A 24,827-nucleotide genomic window follows, 5' to 3' on the forward strand; every position below is an offset into this window, starting at 1 on the left:
AAAAATGTCATGAGTTTTGAGTGGGCTGGGAAGACCCAGAGAGTGAGGAGGGGTTTTTTGCAGCGTAGCAGGGATAGGGGGGGACTGGCACTACCGAGCTTAAGTGAGTACTACTGGGCCGCCAATATCTCAATGGTGTGTAAGTGGATGGGAGAAGGGGAGGGAGCGGCATGGAAGAGATTGGAGATGGCGTCCTGCAAAGGAACCAGCCTACAAGCACTGGCGACGGCGCCGTTGCCTTTCTCCCCGAAGAAATACACCACAAGTCCAGTGGTGGTGGCAACACTGAAAATTTGGGGGCAGTGGAGACGGCATAGGGAAGGACGGGAGCCTCGGTGCGGTCCCCGATAAGAAATAATCATAGGTTTGTCCCGGGGAGAATAGATGGGGGATTTGGAGCATGGCAGAGAGCTGGGATTGTGCAACTGAGAGATCTGTTCGTAGACGGGACGTTTGCGAGTCTGGGAGTGCTGACGGAAAAATATGGGTTGCCCCAAGGGAATGCATTTCGGTACATGCAACGGAGGGCTTTTGCGAGGCAACAGGTGAGGGAATTCCCGCAGCTCCTGACGCAGGAGATTCAGGATAGAGTGATCTCAGGGACATGGGTGGGGGATGGTAGGGTGTCGGATATATACAGGGAAATGAGGGACGAGGGGGAGATCATGGTGGATGAGCTGAAGGGAAAATGGGAAGAAGAGCTGGGGGAAGAGATTGAAGAGGGGCTGTGGGCAGATGCCCTACGTAGGGTAAACTCTTAGTCCTCGTGCGCCAGGCTAAGCCTGATACAATTCAAGGTTTTGCACAGGGCGCATATGACCGGAGCAAGGTTCAGTAAATCTTTCGGGGTAGAGGATAGGTGTGGGAGATGCTCGAGAAGCCCAGCAAACCACACCCACATGTTTTGGTCATGCTCGGCACTGCAGGGGTTCTGGGTGGGGGTGGCGAATGTGCTTTCGAAGGTGGTGGGGGTCCGGGTCGAGCCATGCTGGGGGTTGGCTTTATTTGGGGTTGCAGAAGAGCCGAGACTGCAGGAGGCGAGAGAGGCTGATGTTTTGGCCTTTGCGTCCCTAGTAGCCCGGCGAAGGATATTGCTTATGTGGAAGGAAGCCAAACCCCCGGGCGTGGAGACCTGGATAAACGACATGGCAGGGTTTATAAAACTAGAATGGATAAAGTTTGCATTAAGGGGTTCGGCTCAAGGGTTCACCAGGCGGTGGCAACCGTTCATTAACTACCTCGCAGAACGATAAAGGAAATGGGAAGGTAACAGCAGCAACCCCGGGGGGGGGGGGGTCCTCAGGGGTGTTTTTGTATAGATATTTGTACTTGGTTATGTATATTGGATTGTTTGATTTTATTATCTGGGAGAGTTATTATTTTTGTTATGGCAGTTGCCATTTAGTTTATATATTATTTATTTATTTGTTAAAAACGGTCACTGTTATTTATATTGTTTTATTGTTGTAAAAATGGAAAAATCTTTGTACTGTTTTGTTTGGCCGAAAAATTTGAATAAAATATTTTTTATTTTGTTTTAAAAGTAGACAATTTCCATGAAATGCAAATGACAGGAAAGTTTTCAACATATTTACATTTCCTCTTTATTTTAGAAATACCAAAGATATAATTTAACAAAACTAGCAAAACCATATTATCCATAGTACTCATAATTAATAAAATATAAACAATTTGCTATGTTGCTAACTTGCAGAACTATATATTACAAATCAAATATATTCCTATATATTGTGCAACAAGTATATATTTTAAAATACATGGTGTTAAACAAATAAAAATGCTGGAAATACTCTAGTATTTAAAAAAAAATTATTTTATCTCGGATTTACTGTACCCACGATATTTTGTTTACGCATTGCTGGGGTAAAGGAATAGTTTTGGTGCAACTTTTAAGACTTGCAAACATGTGTTAATAAAGAAATTAAGCAAATGGCCTCACATCTCCTTGAATGATGCAAGTAGGATTCTCTAGGTTTTGAAACAAAATATGCACATAATTTTCTCACTTCAATTGGTCATATCTTAATTAATTTCAGGAATCAATAATGTGGATATTAATTCCAAATGACTTTTGCACAGACTTCTTAACACAGTGACTTAAATTTGCACTGTCATTGGAGATGAAATGCAACTATGTTCAGAGACAAATTTCTTTGTTTTGATTACATGAGTTTGGAGGGCCATGAGTGAATTAACCCATACATTTTGCAACATTTACCAATCAACCAAATAAATATTATAGTTTAATAAATGTAGCTTCCTTTTTTGTTTTGGTGATTAGGCAAAACAGTTCTTGAACTTGGAAATTTGTGACAGGAGATACAGTTGCAGGTTCTTCTACCAGCTAAGTGTGTGCTTTATGCATTGGCTATTGTCACAGATGTATGTCTCAAATTATGAAGGCTGAAATTCAAAACTTCACAGTTTTGTTGCAGAGATATTCTGCCGGAATTGTGACTTTAAATTCGGAGTATAGTTGTTCCACAAAAAAACTAACGTACACAGTAACTCACTGGTTTGAGTGGCTCACTGCAACAGCTACACAAAATCCTGGTTGGGCCATATTTAGAGTTCTGTGGACTGTTAAGGGATTGCATATTAGAAAGAATACACTGGCCTTGGGAGAACTGCAACCTAGATTCTCTAGAATGTTACCATGGTTGAATTATGAAATGATAATATATAAACAAGGCTTGGATTTCCTGAAACATAGAAAGTTATGGGGTGTTTAGCACAGGGCTAAATCGCTGGCTTTGAAAGCAGACCAAGGCAGGCCAGCAGCATGTTCGATTCCCGTAACAGACTCCCCGAACAGGCGCCGGAATGTGGCGACTAGGGGCTTTTCACAGTAACTTCATTTGAAGCCTACTTGTGACAATAAGCAATTTTCATTTCATTTTAAATCTGCAATTGATAATACTTTGCTCACCAAACATATTAAGGGATACTGAGTCAAGGCAGGTCAATGGAGTTTGGATACAGCTCAGCTATCATCTCATCAAATGGCAAAACAGGCTTGAGGAACTGAATGGTCCACTCCTGTTTTTAAATGCCCTGGTTCCTCAAAATGTTAATTGACCACAATCTCTGTGCCCTGACCCAATTGTTCTACATTGAAACTCTCTGAAGTTAAACAAGACTGTTTGCAACATTAGTGTCATATGTGACTCCGAGATCAGTTTCTAACTGTATATCATGAAGATTGCCTATTTCCACCTCCATCCCTCATCTGCTGCTGAAACCCTCACCCTTGCTTTTGTTATCTCTAGACTTGACTATTCTAACACACTCCTGGTCATCTTCCACGTTCTACCCTCCATAAACTTGAAGTCTGTGCCCTTTCTCAACCAAGGTCTGTTCATCCATCACCTGTGCTCATGATCTACAGTGGTTATCAATCGAGCAATGCTGCAATTTTAATATTTCCCTTCTTGTATTCGAATCCCTCTCATATTTTGATCCCCTCCAGCTCCACAACCTGACAATGCATCTGTGAAGCAAGTTGTGATGTTTTAATGCATTAAAGGTGCTGTATAAATAAAAGTTGTTGTTGTTTCCATACCCTAGAAATCACCCCTACCCTACGCACAGAATTCAAGATTGAAGGAGAGGGGGAAAAAAAGTTGGAATATAATTTTCCAGATATTGCATAGAATATCCAGTATATAGAAACAAGCTATTCAACCGGACCAGTTAGTTTCTGACAACACTTATAAGATCATTCGACCATAAGACATAGGAGCAGAATTAGGCCACTCGGCCCATTGAGTCTGCTCCGATGATATTTTCTCATCCCTATTCTCCTGCCTTCTCCCCATAACCCCTGATCCCCTTATTAATCAAGAACCTATCTTTCTATGTCTTAAATACTCAGTGATTTGGCCTTCCCCCCTTCTGCGCAAAGAGTTCCACAGATTCACCACCTGCTGGCTGAAGAAATTCCTCATCTCTGTTTTAAAGGATCGTCCCTTTAGTCTGAGATGGTGTCCTCTGGTTCTAGTTTTTCCTACAAGTGGAAACATCCTCTCCACGTCCACTCTATCCAGGCTTCACAGTATCTTGTAAGTTTCAATAAGATCCCCCTTCATCCTTCTAAATTCCAACGAGTACAGACCCAGAGTCCTCAACCGTTCCTCATACCACAAGTTCTTCATTCCAGGGATCATTCTTGTGAACCTCCTTTGGACCCTTTCCAAGGCCAGCAACTGCGCTCCTCTCGAGCCTCCTCTCTTCGTTCCTCGATAAAATTCTGTCAGAAGACTGTGACCCTCATATATTTGTCGAGCCTCCCTTACATGCACCAGTACTATTCTCTTCACACACTCCCTTCGGTAGCGAGCTGCATATTCGCACTCCTCTGGGTAAAAAAAAAAGTTTCTCCTACATTCCCTATGGTATCTTGAATGTTTCTACTTATACCCCCAAGTATTGATGTCTTTGTAGGTCATAGTTTCTTCAGAGTTAGCAAGAGCCCAGAAACGTAGGAAAGTTGATTATCAATAGGGATGCAATCCTAACCGATGCGCGCCTACTGTAATTATCTTTGCATTCGTTCAACATACTCATTATTCAAATATCTCCTAACCTCGCTATGTGGCAGTACGTTCACTCACATGCGCTGTTGGAATTCACTGCATAATCATTTGGATTTATAGATGCATTGTTAACATTTTTACCAAATTAAGTTCAAATTCACCGGTGAATGGAGAAGAATGGACATTGACCTGGTGGAGACGTTCCTTTTGACACCTCTGTATCAGATGCTGATTTGTCGCTCCGAGGTTTGTTCACTGGCAGAGCGGGTGGAATGTAAACGGATTCCTCCCCGCCGCAGAGGGAAGTCACTTCACGCAACTTGTGCACCGAAATTCGGTGTCTGTTGGCAGTCCCAAGATAGCCGGCACGACCCCTCTCCACAGCATTGACCGGTAACTCCATTCGCCCCCGGCCCCGGCCCGGCCAATTTCCCCTCGTTACCGGAGATGAGCTGCGTTTGGGGATTCGCGGCGGTCACAGGCCCAGGTCCCTCCAGTCAGCGGCTGCTTCCCGCTTCGCAAGCACCAGGAGTTTCAAAGTAATATACCGCCAGTCAACTCGCCGCCCGTTTTATTCTAACAGCACAAAAACATAACTTGAAACAATATCGGGGGGGGGGGGGGGCCGCGTTAACTCTCTAACCGGCGCTCAGTACCCTGGCAGCTCGGACCCCAACCGGGTCTTTGCCCCGCGGAAGGCGGGCTTAACGGTGTCTCCAGGGGCAACGGCCGGGCGGCATCTGTCTCTTTTAGCGAATCGCAATTGGGGGAATCTGGGTGATTTGCTGCCGGCCTGTGGGGGGGGGGGAGGGGGTGATGGGGTGATGGGGGGGGGGGGGAGGGGGTGATGGGGTGATGGGGGGGGGGGGGGAGGGGGTGATGGGGGGGGGGGGGAGGGGGTGATGGGGGGGGGGGGGGGGAGGGGGTGATGGGGGGGGGGGAGGGGGTGATGGGGGGGGGGAGGGGGTGATGGGGGGGGGGGGGAGGGGGTGATGGGGGGGGGGGGGAGGGGGTGATGGGGGGGGGAGGGGGTGATGGGGGGGGGGGGAGGGGGTGATGGGGGGGGGGGGAGGGGGTGATGGGGGGGGGAGGGGGTGATGGGGGGGGGGGAGGGGGTGATGGGGGGGGGGGAGGGGGTGATGGGGGGGGGGGAGGGGGTGATGGGGGGGGGGGGAGGGGGTGATGGGGGGGGGGGGAGGGGGTGATGGGGGGGGGGGGAGGGGGTGATGGGGGGGGGGGAGGGGGTGATGGGGGGGGAGAGGGGGTGATGGGGGGGGGGAGGGGGTGATGGGGGGGGGGAGGGGGTGATGGGGGGGGAGGGGGTGATGGGGGGGGAGGGGGTGATGGGGGGGGGGAGGGGGTGATGGGGGGGGGGAGGGGGTGATGGGGGGGGGGAGGGGGTGATTGGGGGTGTCCCAATTGGGGGAGAAAGGGGGGTGATTGCTGGGGCACCATGGGGGGGGGGAGGAGGAGGAGAGATTGCTGGGGTACCTTTGGGGGGGGGGGATTGCTGGGATTCCCTGTTGGGGCGGGGAGAGGAGATTTCTGGGGTACCCTGTGGGGGAAAAAAGATTGAAGGGGTACGAGGGGAATGGAAGGGGTACCCTTGGTGGGGGGAGAATTGCAGGGTATGCTGGGGAGAGATTGCTGGGATTCCCTACGGATGGTGGGGGATTGCTAGGGTACCCTGTTGGGGTGGAGGGCAGATACGTGGGGTACCCTTAGGGAGAAGAGATTGATGGGGTACCTTGTGTGGGGGGGGATTACTGGGGTATCCTGTGTGTGTGGGGGGGATTGCTGGGGTATCCTATGTGGGGGGGTGATTGCTGGGGTATCCTGTGTGGGGGGGGGGATTGCTGGGGTATCCTGTGTGGGGGGAGAGATTGCTGGGGTACCCTATGTGTGGGGGGGAGTTTGCTGGGGTACCCTATGTGTGGGGGGGAGATTGCTGGGGTACCCTATGTGTGGGGGGAGATTGCTGGGGTACCCTATGTGTGGGGGGAGATTGCTGGGGTACCCTATGTGTGGGGGAGAGATTGCTGGGGTACCCTATGTGTGGGGGAGAGATTGCTGGGGTACCCTATGTGTGGGGGGAGATTGCTGGGGTACCCTATGTGTGGGGGAGAGATTGCTGGGGTACCCTATGTGTGGGGGAGAGATTGCTGGGGTACCCTATGTGTGGGGGGAGATTGCTGGGGTACCCTGTGTGTGGGGGAGAGATTGCTGGGGTATCCTATGTGTGGGGGAGAGATTGCTGGGGTATCCTACGTGGGGGGAGATTGCTGGAGTATCCTGTATGGGGGGGGGGAGATTGCTGGGGTACCCTGTGTGTGGGGGAGAGATTGCTGGGGTACCCTATGTGTGGGGGAGAGATTGCTGGGGTACCCTATGTGTGGGGGAGAGATTGCTGGGGTACCCTATGTGTGGGGGGAGATTGCTGGGGCATCCTATGAGTTTGTGGGGGAGGGGGGGGGTAATCCAGTCGGGTTGGGTGTCACCTGTCCTATTTGGGGGGGGGGGGGGGGGGGGGGGTTCTACTTTTATTTCTCCTCGAACCGAGGCTTGGTTTAACATTTTTAAAAAGGGCTCCACATCCGGGTCCTGCCTCATCCGGGTCCCGCCGGACCGTTAATCCCAGCGCTCGCCCCGCCCCTACCAAAGCAAAACTAATCCTGGATTCCTATTTGACACTTTCGATTGTTTGGATTATTGACATCTATTGAAAACAAAATCTGTTTCTGCTGAAATCTGCTCACTGAAGTTCTGGAATGATCGGTCAGTTGCTGCACAGACAGGACTGGGTCACTTTTATTCGGCAGACGACGCTAGTGAATGTGCGACTGGGAGTTTGGATTTACGGCGGGAAGACGCTCCGGTAAGTCATGGCTCCAGTGGTGGTTGCGTGAACAGCGGCTAACCGGCACCGAACAGCCGCTAACTCTTCCGTGACACCCACTCCCGTACCGCTCCGGCAGGAAAGGCTCCGGATCTGACCGTAGCCGCAGTTCCAACTCCATGTGGGGAGGATTTGGGGCGGTTGCCCCCCCCAGGCGATCGGCCCCTTTTGGGCTGAGTCCATGTTTGCAGCAAACGGCGCTCTCTGTCGTGGAGAATCTGGGCTGCGATTGTGAAGGTTAAACTCCAACATGGACTGAGTGGACCGTCCACAGAGTGGAGTCTGTTATTATACAATTCCCCGTCCAACCACGAAATAGAGCCACATGCAGTTTTATTTGTCTCCATTATTTTCCCAGGAAGGAATGTAATCCATGAGGTTGCGGGAGCCAGCCCTGTTCATCTGGCCCTGTTCGGATCACCTTCCATTCAAACTACTGAAATTACCTCTTTCCTCAGCTGTGGCTTTTCCTCCATCAGGGTGATTGTGCTCGTTCTCGTGCATATGCAGGGTCTCGCCCCCACTACCGCCCTTCAAACGGCATGATGGCACCTTGGCACTGCTCACTGCGCTATGGACCTGGGTTCAATTCCGACCTCGGGTGACTGGAGTTTGCACATTTTTCCTGCGGCTGCGTGGGTTTCCTCCCACAGTCTAAAGGTGTGCAGGTTGGGTGGATTGGCCATGCTACATTGCCCCTTGGTGTCCAAAGATGTGCAGGTCAGATGGGGTTACGGGGGAAGTGGGCCTAGGTAGGGTGCTCTTTCAGAGGGTCAGTGCAGACTCGATGGGCTGAATAGCCTCCTGCACTGTTGAGATTCTAATTCTAAAACTCCATGATGGCACAATGATGACCACTGTGCCTCACAGTGGACGTTCAATTCTGGCCTTTTTAAAATTTAAAGTGCCCAATTCTTTTTTTTTTCCAATTAAGGGGCAATATAGAATGGTCCAGCCACCTACCCAGCAAATTTTTGGACTGAGGGTGAGACCACACAGACACGGGGAGAACGTGCAAACTCCACACGTACAGTGGGCTGGGATCGAACCTGGGTCCTTGGTGCCATGAGACAGCAGTGCTAACCACTGTGCCACCATGCCGCCCTTCAATACTGTGCGTTGGATGGGTCATCTGTCAGTTCCAGTACCTAGAATATGATCTCCCCACCAAGCACATTATCCCATTCCCTCAACATCCCAAAGGCTTGGTTTCTTACATTGTGGCGTGGTCCACTCTTGCATCGCCCCCACCACGTGTTGTCCTCCCCCCCCCCCCCCCCAATCTCCATGAAAGTGCTCCTACTTTGAGAAACAATTTCCCATGTCTTGGTACAGCCTTCTCTACATCCTTGAACTCTGATTTGCTTTGCTGAACTCCCCTACCCTGAGCATCGTCTCACTTGCATTTTAATTTTCCATCCTATTCTGATCTGCCTTTAGCCTTCAACACTGTTCCAAAAAAGACTTGTATTTATATGGCACTTTTCACAACCAAAGGGATCTCCAAGCACTTCAGAGCGAATGAACTACTTCAATGCTTGAGGAGCAACACTTTATTTCTCTACTCGGGAGGCCCTCTGGCCTGAAGACTTAATTTACATTCAGACCTTTACAATTCTTAATTTTCTCCTGACAATGTAATGGATGTGCTGACATTTACAGGGATAGGCGTGAGGAGACAGCTGGTCCTTGAGATGGGTAGCCCCGTCAGTAATGACTGAGCTGGTTGCTTTGTTTCTTCTGTTTTTCTTCCACCAGGTCTCAGCCACTCGTCTATTTCGCTTTGTAACTTCTGGGGTTCCTTTATCTCCTACTATTTCTGACCTGTGTTTCTGTAGTTTACCAGTTACAATGCATATAGTTTTGATTTTGTCTTAAGAGCCATATTACGTACAACACTGAAATAGGCCATTGGCTTTGCTGGTCTGTGCCAGTGTTTATGTTCACACAACCCTATCAGTATAACCTATTCCTTTGCCCCTTGTGTGTACTTGGCTTTCCCTTAAAATGCATATAAGCAGTCAACCTCAACTATTTATGGTAGTGAGCTCCAAGCTTCAAACTTCCATCTCCAACCTCTTTCCCTCTCCAAAGTGCCTGAACATGTTACTTCCAAAATACATGCCCATCTTGCCTAGAGCTCCCATGTTTGAATCCCCCCAACCACCAAAGTCCAAGTCAGGTTTCCGCCAGTTTCAGTACAGAAAGGACTCGCCTCAAAATCACAAATTATATCCTATGTGACCATGACAAAGGTATACTAAACCCTCTTTGACGGCTCTACAGCCTTTGACACAGTTGACCAAAACATCCTTCAATGCTCTCCACCAGTTTCCAGCTGGGTGGACTGCGCTCACCTAGTTATCTAACTGAAGCCAAAAAATCTGCCATGTACACTGACCAGCTCCACACCACCATCATCACTTTTTGGTCCTTTTTAAAAAATGTATTTTATTACAAACCTGTATCAAAACAGGTTACAACACATAAACTCCCCGGGAAACATACTTCCCAGCAATCAACTATACGGCCTGTACAAATGTTTTCCCCCTCCCCCATCTGTGATGAATAGCTCCTCAAACACGGTCACAAACATCCCCCGAGGTCATCAGCATAGAGCAACACCTGATGCTCCTTCTTTCCCCTCATAATCCTCTGCCGATCCCATAAGAGCCATCGCCAACGGCTCTATGGCCAGTGCAAACAGCCTCGTGCCCCTGTGTAAGTTAAAGCTCCGTGAGCTCGTATCATTCGTCCTCACCCTTGGTGCCACATACAGCAACCGCATCCATGCCACAAATCTCAGCCCAAACCCAAACCTCCACCAGATCGAATGCCTTCTCCGTGTCCATGGACACCACCACCTTCGGTACCAGAGACCCCGACGGATTCATCACTACATTCAACAGCTGTCTTATATTACTCGCGAGCTGCCAGCCCTTCACAAAGCCTGTTGGATCCTCTGCAACCACCCCGGTACACAATCCTCCATCCTCCCCGCCAACAACTTAGCCAATACTTTCACATCCATGTTCAATAGTGAAATGGGCCTATACGACCCACATTCCACCAGGTCCTTCCTTTTTCAGGATTAGTGTGATTACTGCCTGTGTCATTGTCTCCTGCAACACCCCCTTCTCCAGAGCTTCATTTAGCACCCCCAGCAGATGTGCCAGGTCCATCGCAAATTCCTTATAAAATTCCACCGGATACCCATCCGGCCCAGGGGCCTTCCCTGACCAGTATGCAGCTTGCTTTCTCCCCATACTCGTATTACACCCCTCATCACTTTTGATTCCTTTGCTGTTATTAAATTATCAGAATGCTTGTTAGAGATCCAGTACTGAACAGACATAGAACAATACAGCGCAGTACAGGCCCTTCGGCCCACGATGTTGCACCGAAACAAAAGCCATCTAACCTACACTATGCCATTATCATCCATATGTTTATCCAATAAACTTTTAAATGCCCTCAATGTTGGCGAGTTCACTACTGTAGCAGGTAGGGCATTCCACGGCCTCACTACTCTTTGCGTAAAGAACCTACCTCTGACCTCTGTCCTATATCTATTACCCCTCAGTTTAAAGTTATGTCCCCTCGTGCCAGCCATATCCATCCGCGGGAGAAGGCTCTCACTGTCCACCCTATCCAACCCCCTGATCATTTTGTATGCCTCTATTAAGTCTCCTCTTAACCTTCTTCTCTCCAACGAAAACAACCTCAAGTCCGTCAGCCTTTCCTCATAAGATTTTCCCTCCATACCAGGCAACATCCTGGTAAATCTCCTCTGCACCCGCTCCAAAGCCTCCACGTCCTTCCTATAATGCGGTGACCAGAACTGTACACAATACTCCAAATGCGGCCGGACCAGAGTTCTGTACAGCTGCAACATGACCTCCCGACTCCGGAACTCAATCCCTCTACCAATAAAGGCCAACACTCCATAGGCCTTCTTCACAACCCTATCAACCTGGGTGGCAACTTTCAGGGATCTATGTACATGGACACCTAGATCCCTCTGCTCAGCCACACTTTCAAGAACTTTACCATTAGGCAAATATTCCGCATTCCTGTTATTCCTTCCAAAGTGAATCACCTCACACTTCTCTACATTAAACTCCATTTGCCACCTCTCAGCCCAGCTCTGCAGCTTATCTATATCCCTCTGTAACCTGCTACATCCTTCCACACTATCGACAACACCACCGACTTTAGTATCATCTGCAAATTTACTCACCCACCCTTCTGTGCCTTCCTCTAGGTCATTGATAAAAATGACAAACAGCAACGGCCCCAGAACAGATCCTTGTGGTACTCCACTTGTGACTGTACTCCATTCTGAACATTTCCCATCAACCACCACCCTCTGTCTTCTTTCAGCTAGCCAATTTCTGATCCACATCTCTAAATCACCCTCAATCCCCAGCCTCCGTATTTTTTGCAATAGCCTACCGTGGGGAACCTTATCAAACGCTTTGCTGAAATCCATATACACCACATCAACTGCTCTACCCTCGTCTACCTGTTCAGTCACCTTCTCAAAGAACTCAATAAGGTTTGTGAGGCATGACCTACCCTTCACAAAGCCATGCTGACTATCCCTGATCATATCATTCCTATCTAGATGATTATAAATCTTGTCCCTTATAATCCCCTCCAAGACTTTACCCACTACAGATGTGAGGCTCACCGGTCTATAGTTGCCGGGGTTGTCTCTGCTCCCCTTTTTGAACAAAGGGACCACATTTGCTGTCCTCCAGTCCTCTGGCACTATTCCTGTAGCCAATGATGACATAAAAATCAAAGCCAAAGGTCCAGCAATCTCTTCCCTGGCCTCCCATAGAATCCTAGGATAAATCCCATCAGGTCCCGGGGACTTATCTATTTTCAGCCTGTCCAGAATTGCCAACACCTCTCCCCTACGTACCTCAATGCCATCTATTCTATTAGCCTGGGGCTCAGCATTCTCCTCCGGGCTCAGCATTCTCCTCCACAACATTATCTTTTTCCTGAGTGAATACTGACGAAAAATATTCATTTAGTATCTCGCCTATCTCTTCAGACTCCACACACAATTTCCCATCCCTGTCCTTGACTGGTCCTACTCTTTCCCTAGTCATTCGCTTATTCCTGACATACCTATAGAAAGCTTTTGGGTTTTCCTTGATCCTTCCTGCCAAATACTTCTCATGTCCCCTCCTTGCTCGTCTTAGCTCTCTCTTTAGATCCTTCCTCGCTACCTTGTAACTATCCATCGCCCCAACTGAAACTTCACACCTCATCTTCACATAGGCCTCCTTCTTCCTCTTAACAAGAGATTCCACTTCCCTGGTAAACCACGGTTCCCTCGCTCGACGCCTTCCTCCCTGTCTGACCGGTACATACTTATCAAGAACACGCAGTAGCTGATCCTTGAACAAGCCCCACTTATCCAGTGTGCCCAACACTTGCAGCCTACTTCTCCACCTTATCCCCCCCAAGTCACGTCTAATGGCATCATAATTGCCCTTCCCCCAGCTATAACTCTTGCCCTACGGTGTATACTTATCCCTTTCCATCATTAACGTAAACGTCACCGAATTGTGGTCACTGTCCCCAAAGTGCTCTCCTACCTCCAAATCCAACACCTGGCCTGGTTCATTACCCAAAACCAAATCCAACGTGGCCTCGCCTCTTGTTGGCCTGTCAACATATTGTTTCAGGAAACCCTCCTGCACACACTGTACAAAAAACGACCCATCTATTGTACTCTAACTATATCTTTTCCAGTCAATATTTGGAAAGTTAAAGTCTCCCATAATAACTACCCTGTTACTTTCGCTCATATCCAGAATCATCTTCGCCATCCTTTCCTCTACATCCCTAGAACTATTAGGAGGCCTATAAAAAACTCCCAACAGGGTGACCTCTCCTTTCCTGTTTCTAACTTCAGCCAATACTACCTCTGAAGAAGAGTCCCCATCTAGCATCCTCTCCGCCACCGTAATACTGCTCTTGACTAGCAGTGCCACACCTCCCCCTCTTTTGCCTCCTTCTCTGAGCTTACTAAAACACCTAAACCCCGGAACCTGCAACATCCATTCCTGTCCCTGCTCTATCCATGTCTCCGAAATGGCCACAACATCGAAGTCCCAGGTACCAACCCACGCTGCCAGTTCCCCTACCTTGTTTCGTATACTCCTGGCATTGAAGTAGACACACTTCAAACCACCTACCTGAACGCTGGCCCCCTCCTGCGACGTCAAATCTGTGCTCCTGACCTCTATACTCTCATTCTCCCTTACCCTAAAACTACAATCCAGGTTCCCATGCCCCTGCTGCATTAGTTTAAACCCCCCCAAAGAGCACTAACAAATCTCCCCCCCCAGGATATTTGTGCCCCTCAGGTTCAGATGTAGACCATCCTGTCTGTAGAGGTCCCACCTTCCCCAGAAAGAGCCCCAGTTATCCAAAAATCTGAAACCCTCCCGCCTGCACCATCCCTGTAGCCACGTGTTTAAATGCTCTCTCTCCCTATTCCTCATCTCACTATCACGTGGCACGGGCAACAACCCAGAGATAACAACTCTGTTTGTTCTAGTTCTGAGCTTCCATCCTAGCTCCCTGAAAGCCTGCCTGACATCCTTGTCCCCTTTCCTACCTATGTCGTTGGTGCCAATGTGGACCACGACTTGGGGCTGCTCCCCCTCCCCCCTAAGGACCCGGAAAACACGATCCGAGACATCACGTACCCTTGCACCTGGGAGGCAACATACCAAACGTGAGTCTCTCACGCTCCCACAAAATCTCCTATCTGTGCCCCTGACTATAGAGTCCCCAATTACTAATGCTCTGCTCCTCTCCCCCCTTCCCTTCTGAGCAACAGGGACAGACTCCGTGCCAGAGGCCCGTACCCCATGGCTTACCCCTGGTAAGTCGTCCCCCCCACAAGTATCCAAAGCGGTATACTTGTTTCTCAGGGGAACGACCGCAGGGGATCCCTGCACTGACTGTTTTTTCCCAGTCCCTCTTACAGTTACCCACCTATCTCCAATCTTTGGTGTAACTAATTCCCTGAAGCTGCTATCTATGACCCCTTCTGCCTCCCGAATGATCCGAAGTTCTTCCAACTCCAGCTCCAGTTCCCTAACTCGGTCTTGGAGGAGCTGGAGATGGCAGCACTTCCTGCAGGTAAAATCAGCAGGGACACTAACTGCATCCCTCACCTCAAACATCCTGCAGGAGGAACATTGTACTCCCTTCCCTGCCATTCCTCTAACTTTCTACCAAGATCTGGCTAACAACTAAATTAAATGTTTATAAAAAATAATAATAATATAATAAAAATATGGTACTTACCTCAGACCAATGGGTTTTATTATTAGGTTAGAGGAGGAGGGCGGGTGGGAGACACTACACGTGTAGTGTCTCGGGTTTCCTCTCCACCAGAATTTATTGGTGAAGGTCTTCCCAGACGTCCGCGGGTCGACTTCCTGATCCCGCCTAAAAAACTAATTTAAAGAAAAGACATTTCCTCCAATTAAGTATTGGGAAGACTGAGACCATTGTCTTGGTCCCTGCTACAAACTGCATTCACTAACAACCAACACCATCCCTCTCCATAGTAACTGGGGCTGTAGTAGCCTGTTCACAACTTTGGTGCCATATTGACCCCAAAGTGAGCTTCCAATCATATATCCATGCTCTTACGAAGACCATCTATTTCCAATTCAATATCTGACTTCCCCCATCTCAACTCATCTAATTTTATGTGCTCTATACTTGACTAGTCCAATGCATTCCTGGCCCACATTCTACCCTCCCCAATCTTTGAGTCTATCCAAAAATCTACTGCCAATGCCCAAACTCCCACCAATGCCCATTCACCCATTACTGCTGTGATTAGTAACCTGCGGTAGCCCCCAGTTAAGCAATGCTTCAATTTTAAAATTTGCCTTCCATGGCATCACTCCTCCCAATTGCAGTTTCCTCCAGCCCCATCACCATTGGAGATAGCTGCGGTCCTCTAATTCTAACCTCTTCAGCATGATTTTATTTGCTGCACCATTCGCAGCTATGTCTCAGGGCTGTGTGGAATTCCCTCCCTCCACCCATCTTGCTCCTTAAGACCTACCTCTTTCATCATGCTTTTGGTCATCTGTACAAATATCTCAAGTGGTTGGGTATCAAATTGGCTATTATGATGCTCCTGTAAAGCACCTGGAGACCTACATTCTATTATATTCAAGGCTGTACAAATAGAAGTGTTGAATTCCCTCTTGTATTTATGGTTTCTCGTTTTGATACCACCACCAGTTAGAAATACTTTATTTTTATCTCCCTTGAATACCTTCAACAACCCAAATCTTCTATTGGGTTAACTCTCAGCTTTTTTTTTTAAGAGAGAAAAGGGCTTCAGTTCACCAGTTCTGGTATCATCTTCATGAATTTTGTTTTGCGACTTCTCTAGTACCTCTATATTGCTTTTAGAATATGGAGATCAGAACTGCACACAGTGCTTCAAATGTGGTCTAATCAAAGTTCTATACAAGTTTAACGTAACATCTCTTTTCAATTCTAATGTGTCAATACTAAATTGTTGTTTTATTACCAGATACAATAATCCCTCCCAAGACCTAAAAAAGCATAGTTGTAATGGCACAAATATCAGAAACAGACCAGATAAAACAGGTAAATTTCATTGAAGGCTACTTTTAATATTCAGTTAGTAAACACATTTAAGTGTTACTACAGAAGGCGAGAGGATTTAATACCAAAACAATGTTCCTTTTTTTTTCTTCCACATGCAGTTTAAAGAATTTCTGGGCACATACAACAAACTGACTGAGCACTGCTTTATGGACTGTGTAAAGGACTTCACAACGAGGGATGTGAGAACAGAAGAGGTATATCTTGTACCAATTATTTTTTCAATTAAGTAGTTTAAAATCAACACCAATCATTTCTGTAACATCTATTCAACCCCTTTTGGGGGTTTTTTTTGGAAGCACTACTTTATTTTTATTTATTTTAAATCCATGCTTTCTACTTATTAGAACTTTAAGCAAAATCACATTTTTATTTTAAATTAATTCTTTTAGGGTAATTCAGTTGAGTGTCATTTTGTGAGCCTGAAATAATAAAGTTGTATTATGTCAGCTGTCCTATGGTACTCAAAATCAGCTAATCCTGCAGAGAAGGAATACTTATTTCCAAAATGTCATTGGGCCTATTGACCTCATTCAGCCCCCACAGATTTCACTGCATGAGCTAATGGTGGGTGGGGGGGGGGGGGGTTACCTCCTTTCATGGAGTCCTTTGTGCCCATCAGGGTCGTCTCCAACCCCTGCCCTACCAAAATAGCCAATTTACTTTAAATCATAGCCTCCTGCACTATAGGGATTCTATTTGGCCCATGCAGTCCACACCAATCCATTCCGCCCCCATTCCAGTAACCCTGTAACTTAACCTGCACACTAAGGGGCAATTTATTATGACCAATCCACCTAACCTGCACACCTTTGAACTGTGGGAGGAAATGGGAGCACCTGGAGGAAACCCATACAGACACTGGGGAGAAGCACTGTCACCCATGGTCAGAATCGAATCCAGGTCCCTGGAGATTGTGCCGTCCCACAGCGGAAGACACCACAGACGACAACAAGGCAAATCTCTTTTTTGCCCCTGAATTAATCGTCAAAGATTTAGGAATATTGGTGTTGAAGCGGAATACTTTTTTCCATTTTGTGTACCATCAACCCTACTAAATTCAACTGGAACAGAATCTCTTCCACATTGCTCTTTTGCTCAAACCCAAGAATCTTTTATTTTCTGTAACCCGGAGAAATCTAAACAGGAGAATTAAAACTAGAAATTCTAATAGATCAATATCATAGAAAATCAAGAAGACATGATGTTTTATTTGCATCATTGAACAAGGAACTTTTCTGGTGTAAATGTCAGAATTTCCCTCTAACACTCCCAAATGCATTCGCAGGTCACTCATCTCATTGACTGCGAGATCTTCGTTATTAGAGACAAAAGTAAAATAACTAGAACCCATCATAAATGTGAAACGCCACATAGTTCACGAACAGAAATGTTGATAAATTGAGTAAATTATTTATACCAATCACTGAAAATTGCATTTTTTAAAAAGTGGAATGTGAAACGTTAATTTATTTTCCTCATGTTTTGTCTAACTGCCACATAATTAGTGAATGTAAGCCATTACAAATCTCCATTATTGTGATCGATTTGGTTAAAATCATGACACATGACACCCGTTTTAAATTTACAAATGTCTTTATTTCATTCTGATAAGTGGTAAAGATCTCTCCAAGTTAATCAAAATTATTGTTGGCATTCTCTTGAAATGGAATGTTGTGATATGGCAAAAGAAACACCAAGCAAATGCCATCCTATTTTGCGACCCTCACAATAGAAATAAAGTTGGGGGGCCATTTCTGTAATTAATGAAGACGTTAAATTTGGATTGGCTAAACCTTGAAAGTTGCTGTCTCCCTTTTAACTAATGATTACAAGGAGACTCTAAGGGTATCAGAGAGAAATATCTATATTTATTCTTTCTCTCGCCCAAACCTGCATTTTACATGCTGACCTTTTTGATAACTTATCTCCGGGATATTTGTTCACAAATGCCAAGTTTCCTGTTTTGAATTATTGCCTGGTCATGGTGTTCAAATATATTGGGCACTGTTCTGCAAACTGATTTGTACTCGTGATAATAGCTGTGTATATTTTTGCATGTGTAAAGTGTACGTTGGTAGGTTTGCTTTTACACTGGAAATGGGTACCGCAAGAAGTTGCACTTTCAATTTACTCATTTTGTTTGCAATGTATTTTGGTATAAGCTTTTATTTTCAATGCAGGTAACCTGTTCAGAACATTGTCTACAGAAATATTTGAAGATGACCCAAAGAATATCAATGCGCTTTCAGGAATATCATATTCAACAAAATGAAGCTTTAGCAGCTAAAGCAGGACTGATTAGCCAACCTCGGATATAAAAATGGACCAACTGAGAGTTAGGGTGCAAATGGGTGTAAAACAGTATTGCGCCAGTGGAAGACTGGCCACAAACGCTGGTGCCTATTAAGATACAACTGAAATGAACATTCTTATAATCAAGAAAAGGTAGATGGAAACAGAAATTTATTATGTCTGATGGACCAATGTCTCTGGTTTATTTTGAAAATGAATGGTACACCTTTTAGATTGTTAAGTTTTAGTCTGCAGTAATCACCGAGGTTAAAGTCCCCAATGATGATGGAATAAACTTTACTGGAGCTGAAGATGGTGTAAACTTTTTATTCAATGTCATCTTCTGCCAAACTCTGTGCATTCATACCTGCAAGGAAATGCTAGGAAAGAGAAATTTTACATTTATTACAAACAAGAAAGTTACATATCATCTGTTCTGTGTTTTTTTTTTAAGTGGTGCATGTATCCATTTCACTTTATACGTCTGATAAAATGCTTAGGCTAAATCCAGTTATATATTTCAAAACTTTCAGCAATACACTTTCAAAATACAATCATTTCATGCACCTCCGTGCACCAACACTGTAATAAGAATATTGACTTTAATCTTCACACTGTTTGCCTATTGCTCGGCATAATATTCTGCTAAATTTGCAAGTACCTTCTATTTAATGAAATAGATTTAAAACTGGATCAGTTTCCTCACTACCAGCTCACTTAATAAAAATGTTATCATGAACTGACAAGAGGTTGGTTATCTAATGTATAGCCAATCTTGTTTATTCATGCAATCAACCCATATTGTCTACTGTGATTCATTTGGGAAAACACTACACACCAGTTAATGTCCATTTTGAATCTATTGAAAAAGGGAATATATTTTCAAATAGATTTAGTCTGATCCTTAAGTTTTGCAAAAAATGTTTTTTTTAAAAGAAATAAAATAAATGGGATTCTCTAGCTTTTCAAACAAAATGAGCACACATCGTTTCACTTGTGACTTCAATTGATTGTTTGCCCCTTAATTAACTGAGGGAAAAAAGATGGGTGGCAAATAACCTTTGCACAGGCAACTTTGCCATGTCACTGAAGATTAAACTATCTCAAGTTTTTTTTGAACTGAAGGACCTCAAATTAACCAAAATTATTTATAAAGTTTGCAAACTGGCAAATATTATTACAGTTTGATTTTTTTTTTGCTAATTAAAGAAAACAGATCTTGAACTTGGAGATTTATGACAGAACACAAGAAATAGGAGCAAGAGTACCCCACACAGCCTGTCAAGCTTGCTCCACCATTCAATATGATCATGACTGATCTTGAGCTTCAAATCCCTTGTTTCCTTGAGACCAAAACTCTGCATCACAGCCTTAAATGTATTTAATGATGAAGAATCCTCGACCCTCTGGAGTAGAACATTCCAAAGATTCATAACCATAATGTAATTTCCCATCACAGTCCAAAATGATCGGCCCCTCATCCGGAGACATCGCCCTTTGTTTTAGATTCCCCACCAGCGGAAACAATCTCTCAGCATCTAAGCTACCAAGCCCCTTAAAGTTGTATGTTTCAATGAGACTGCCTGTTTCTTTTAAACCCCAGAGAATATTTGCACATTTACTCAGCCACCCATCATAAGTCAAACACTTCATCCCAGAGGTCAATTTAGTGAACCTTTGCTGTACTGCCTCCAATGTAATTATATCTCTCCTTAAATATGTGGAGACCAAAACTGCACACAACATTCCAGATGTAGTCTCATCAAAGCCCTGTTGCAAGTCTGCTTATCAGCTAAACTACAACTGATCCAGTGTTTCACTTTTTGTATTAAAATATCTTCAATACGTTAATATAAATTTAAAATGTGAGCTTTATGAGTGATCATATTCCTCTGAAAATCTTTTTAATGTTCCTTTGCCAATGCCAGGGCAATTGGATTTGGAAATGTATAAAAAGAAAATTTGTAAGTTGTATCTTTAAACATTTTATTTTCATATAATGATAAGTACATGCAAAATACTAAAGTTTACAAATGCATACAGTGGATAGCACTGCTGCTTCACAGCACCAAGGATCAAGGTTCGATTCCAGCTTGGGTGACTGTCCATGTGGAATTTACACGTTCTCCCCTTGTATGCGGGGGGTGTGGGCCTAGGTAGAGTGCTCTTTCAGCGGGTCAGTGCAGATTTCATGGGCCAAATGGCCTCCCCCTGCCCTGGAATTCTATGGAATTGAATATTGTCATACCTGTCTAACAGCAGGCAATCTTTGGACAAGCATTTGGAACACTGGGTGTGGTAATGTCTGCTGGAGAACCTGTAACAGTTGCTGGGGCTGACCACACACTGATACAGCATTGCTTAAATGATCAACTCCTTTCTCATAGTCACCTGAAAATCATAAAAGTAGTGGTTAAAGTTATAGACTAGTAACAGGTTGAGAGTTCAAATACCACTTTGATTAATTGTCAAACTGAATTCAATAATTCTGGTATTTTGTGGGCTGGGTGCAAAAAAATAATCTAAAGGGTGCTGGATTTCAACTGGTTCAATACTTTCAATACTCTCCCTGGTCTGGCCTATACATGACTGCACTCCCACACATTAATTTACTCTTAATTTCCTCCAAAGTGGAAAATAATAATCATTACAAATCTTTAGCATCAGCAGTTCAGTTCAAGAAGACCCATACATTACCACCACCATGGGATAACGAGAAACAGATAATAAAAGTGGCCTTGTCATGATGACGCAGTGGTTAGCACTGCTGCCTCACAGTTCGATCCTGGCCCTGTGTCACTGTCTGTGTGGAGTTTGCACATTCTCCCTGTGTCTGTGTGGCTCTCACCCCCACAACCCAAAGAAGTGCAAGGTAGGTGGAGTGGCTATGCTAAATTACCCCTTGAAAAAAAATTAATTACTTTTTTTTTAAGTGGCCTCGTCAGCATTGCTCACATGCTGAGAATATAGATATATTTTAAAATCAGGGCATATTTTAGTGTTTCATTGGAGTTAGCACAAATAAGTATTTGCTTTTCAATATTCTAATCCTGAAGACACTGGTTCATATCTATCAGTAACTCATCCTTCAGGTGCATGCCTCACCTTTGGTGTGGGTAGTATTCAACCATATAAGCCTTCAGAGCTGAATCAGATCCTGGCTGATCAATCAAAATTTCATGCCTCTAACTGCCCCGGGTTTAAATTCAATACATAAGCAAAAAGAAATAATGAAACCTTGCTCTTTGTCGACATTGTTTAACATGCCAGGCAATGCATTTTATCAAGCTTCAAATTCGTCTAATGTTTCCAATGGATTTAATTTATATGGAAGCTACAAATGTTGCTAAGGACAGAAACAAAGGTTAGTCAAAGTCCTGACTCCCAGTACCCTTTCCTCCCATTCTTAGTGGGAAAAATCTCCCATTTTTTTCTTGTGTATCGAGAAGAAAATTGTAATGGAACTAAAAGCTGTTTCAACTGTACAGCTGATTGGCTGCAAGTATTTGAACCTCAAGATGTAGATGGAGTATTAGATTATTTGTTTCAAAGTTGCTCACAGGCACTAGCGTGGAATGGAGCCAAAGAATTTGGGGCAGATCTTCAGGAAATCCTAATTAAACACGGAGTCGAAAGGTTGCCATATTCTTTGACATTGAGTTGTGCATTACTGGCTGACTGCGCAGGAGAAGGCATTTCCATTTTTACATTTAAAAATCAGCTGCTGAGTTTTCCACTTCATCGTGTTCAACAGGTCCCATTAGCACATAAGTACATGTCATTTCAAGACAATACTGGAAATAGCTGGATACAATTAAAATGTTTGCCTTAATAAGCCACAGTGAGGGAATTTTCATTTTCTGCGTCGGTGCACAAGGTATACACCGGGATCAACTTCTTTGCAGTGGGGAAATGGCAAGGGCAGAATAATCAGCGATAGTCATCTCCAACCATGCTCCGCATTATAGGGATGGAGATTGGAGACGGCTCATGCCCAGCGCCTCACATGGAGGCTGGACACAAACCTCGTGGCCAACATGGCCTTCTGCCAAAAAACATCACAGGCCATAGGCGAGTACATTACTAAACCAGAATAGGGAAGTTTCACCCTCCACAATCTGAGATGCAATGAAGGCTGTGATTAAGGGGGAAATTATAGCTTATAAGGCACGTAGAGACAGGGAAGAGAGGGCAGCCATGCAACAACTGATTGACTCCATCCTGGAGGACTGAGGCCCTGACCGTAGAGCTTCTGGCGGAGAGGAAAAATCTGCAAATGAGCTTTAACCTGATTTCCACTAGGAAAGCAGAGCACCAATTCCGCCAGACGTGGGGTACCTTCTACGAGCACGGAGAAAAGGCTGGCCGCCTATTGGCTTACCAGCTGAGAAAGAAGGCAGCCATGAGGGAGATAACGCAAGTAAAGAATAGCAGAAACAGACTTGTAACCGAGCCAAAAGAGGTCAACCGGTTGTTTCGAGACCTTCTACCGAGGGCTGTACACCTCCGAGCCCCCTGACGGGGGCGCGGGGCTGAAACGGTTGGTCAATGGACTGGACATGCCAGTCATGGGAGACTATATGCTCAACGTTGACGCGAACATACTCGTAAATGTCCTGGCCAAGAGACTGGAGAACTGCATACCAGAGGTAGTCACAGAGGACCAGACGGGCTTTGTTAAGGATAGGCAGCTAACTGCGAACATGAGGCAGATGCTGAATGTAATAATGCCCTCCCCCCGGGGGAGAGAACACCAGAGGTGATCATCTCCCTGGATTCAGAAAAAGCCTTTGACAGAGTTGAGTGTAAGTACCTCTGAGATACTGGAGCGGTTTGGGCTAGAAGCAGGGTTTGGACCAACACCACAAGTTCTGAATACTTCCAGCTGCACAGAGGTACGCGGCAGGGATGCCCACTGTTCCCGCTCCTGTTCGGCCTAGTAATTGAATCCCTGCCGATCGCTCTGCGAGACCCGAAAAGCTGGAAGGGCACAGTAAGAAGTCTTACAACACCTGGTTAAAGTCCAACAGGTTTGTTTTTAATCACTAGCTTTCGGAGCGCAGCTCCTTCCTCAGGTGAATGAAGAGGTGGGTTCCACAAACACATCTCCACACCCCCACTACTTGCCTTCAAACAACCCGCGCAACCTCAATCAGACCATTATTTGCAGCAAACTACCCAGCCTTCAGGAGAACAGCGACCACGACATGCCAGATCATCTACTTGGGTACCACCATGACACGCGAGAACACCACCCACCAGGTACACGGTACATACTCATGTGACTCGGCCAATGTCTACCTCATACGCTGCAGGAAAGATGTCCCGAGGTGTGGTACATTGGCGAGATCATGCAGACGCTACGACAACGGATGAACGGACATCGCGTGACAAATCGCCAGGCAGGAATGTTCCCTTCCAGTCGGGGAACACTTCAGCAGTCAAGGGCATTCAGCCTCTGATCTTCGGGTAAGCGTTCTCCAAGGCGGCCTTTAGGACACGCGACAATGCAGAATCGCCGAGAAACTGATAGACAAGTTCCGCACACATGTGTACGGCCTCAACCTTGGATTCGTGTAGTATTACATTCACCCCCCCCCCCCCCCCCCCCCCCCCCCCCCCCCCCCCCCCCCCCCCCCCCCCCCCCCCACCCATCTGGCCTGGGCTTGCAAAATCCTAATCTGGTTCAGACAATTCACACCTCTTTAACCTGTGATTATCCCTCTCTCCAGTCGCACCGTCTGGACCTGCAAAGACTCTAATGGATCTGTACTTTTTTAGTATATTTATGTGTCGCCGCACTATATATTAATCGACAGAACTTGAGTCTGAGCTTCTTGGGTGAAGTAAAGTATAGCTTTATTTGTGTCAGTTTTAAAGTCTACTGATCAAGTCAAATTTTATGCGAGTACAGAATCTAGAAAGTTGGTTTGTCCAACGCAAATCCAGATGGTTGAGTTGAATTCAAAATACCATTCAGTTTGTGGTATTTTCTTCAGATCAAAATGCACAATACAAAGTAAAGATTAGGTTTCAAAGGTTAGGTTAAAGATGATTTCAGAGGGCAGCACGGTGGCCTAATGGTTAGCACAGCTGCATCACGGCGCTGAGGTCCCAGGTTCGATCCCAGCTCTGGGTCACTGTCCGTGTGGAGTTTGCACATTCTCCCCGTGTCTGCGTGGGTTTCGCCCCCACAACCCAAAAATGTGCAGAGTAGGTGGATTGGCCCAACTAATTGCCCCTTAATTGGAAAAAATAATTGGGTAATCTAAATTTTTTTAAAAAGATGTTTTCAGAGAGAAGAAAGAAGGTTCTCTCCCGGTCTCTTAAGGAAATCATAATCTTTTAAGGATTTCCCACCATGTTTTCTAGAACTGGGATTTTTTGCC

General features: G+C 45.7%; 3 protein-coding genes across 5 annotated transcripts in view; 1 reads left to right on the forward strand and 2 right to left on the reverse strand.

Annotated features, from left to right (window-relative positions):
- The window catches only part of kiaa0586 (KIAA0586 ortholog), a 934,633-nt gene extending 926,568 nt beyond the window's left edge, over positions 1-8,065 (reverse strand). For 2 of the 3 annotated variants that reach the window (XM_072489251.1, XM_072489243.1), the window contains exon 1: positions 4,746-5,175. In XM_072489251.1, the coding sequence (XP_072345352.1) occupies positions 4,746-4,959 (214 nt within the window). In that variant the 5' untranslated portion in view covers positions 4,960-5,175. Of the gene's footprint in view, positions 1-4,745; positions 5,176-7,898 lie in introns of those variants that run through there. The other variant, XM_072489245.1, reaches the window with a different exon arrangement.
- Positions 7,148-18,749, forward strand: timm9 (translocase of inner mitochondrial membrane 9 homolog). Its single transcript, XM_072489262.1, has 4 exons — positions 7,148-7,431; positions 16,049-16,125; positions 16,245-16,340; positions 18,327-18,749. Exons 2-4 carry the CDS (start codon positions 16,090-16,092, stop codon positions 18,462-18,464), a joined length of 270 nt encoding a protein of 89 aa, XP_072345363.1. The 5' UTR covers positions 7,148-7,431; positions 16,049-16,089; the 3' UTR covers positions 18,465-18,749.
- The window catches only part of LOC140399759 (mitochondrial import receptor subunit TOM20 homolog), a 37,181-nt gene continuing 30,946 nt past the window's right edge, over positions 18,593-24,827 (reverse strand). The window contains exons 4-5 of the mRNA XM_072489258.1: positions 20,687-20,829; positions 18,593-18,818 (exon numbers count right to left, since the gene is read on the reverse strand). Coding sequence (XP_072345359.1) covers positions 18,765-18,818; positions 20,687-20,829 — 197 coding nt within the window. The 3' untranslated portion in view covers positions 18,593-18,764. The remainder of the gene's footprint in view (positions 18,819-20,686; positions 20,830-24,827) is intronic.

Source organism: Scyliorhinus torazame, chromosome 2, assembly GCF_047496885.1.
Source record: "Scyliorhinus torazame isolate Kashiwa2021f chromosome 2, sScyTor2.1, whole genome shotgun sequence".
Lineage (NCBI taxonomy): Eukaryota > Metazoa > Chordata > Chondrichthyes > Carcharhiniformes > Scyliorhinidae > Scyliorhinus > Scyliorhinus torazame.

What these genes read in the sequence shown, in the direction of transcription:
- timm9 (XM_072489262.1), top strand. Translation starts at nt 16,090, where the DNA reads ATGGCACAAATATCAGAAACAGACCAGATAAAACAG. An exon ending in AAACAGACCAGATAAAACAG is followed by an intron (nt 16,126 to 16,244) that starts GTAAATTTCATT and finishes TTCCACATGCAG; the next exon opens with TTTAAAGAATTTCTGGGCAC. An exon ending in GGGATGTGAGAACAGAAGAG is followed by an intron (nt 16,341 to 18,326) that starts GTATATCTTGTA and finishes TTTTCAATGCAG; the next exon opens with GTAACCTGTTCAGAACATTG.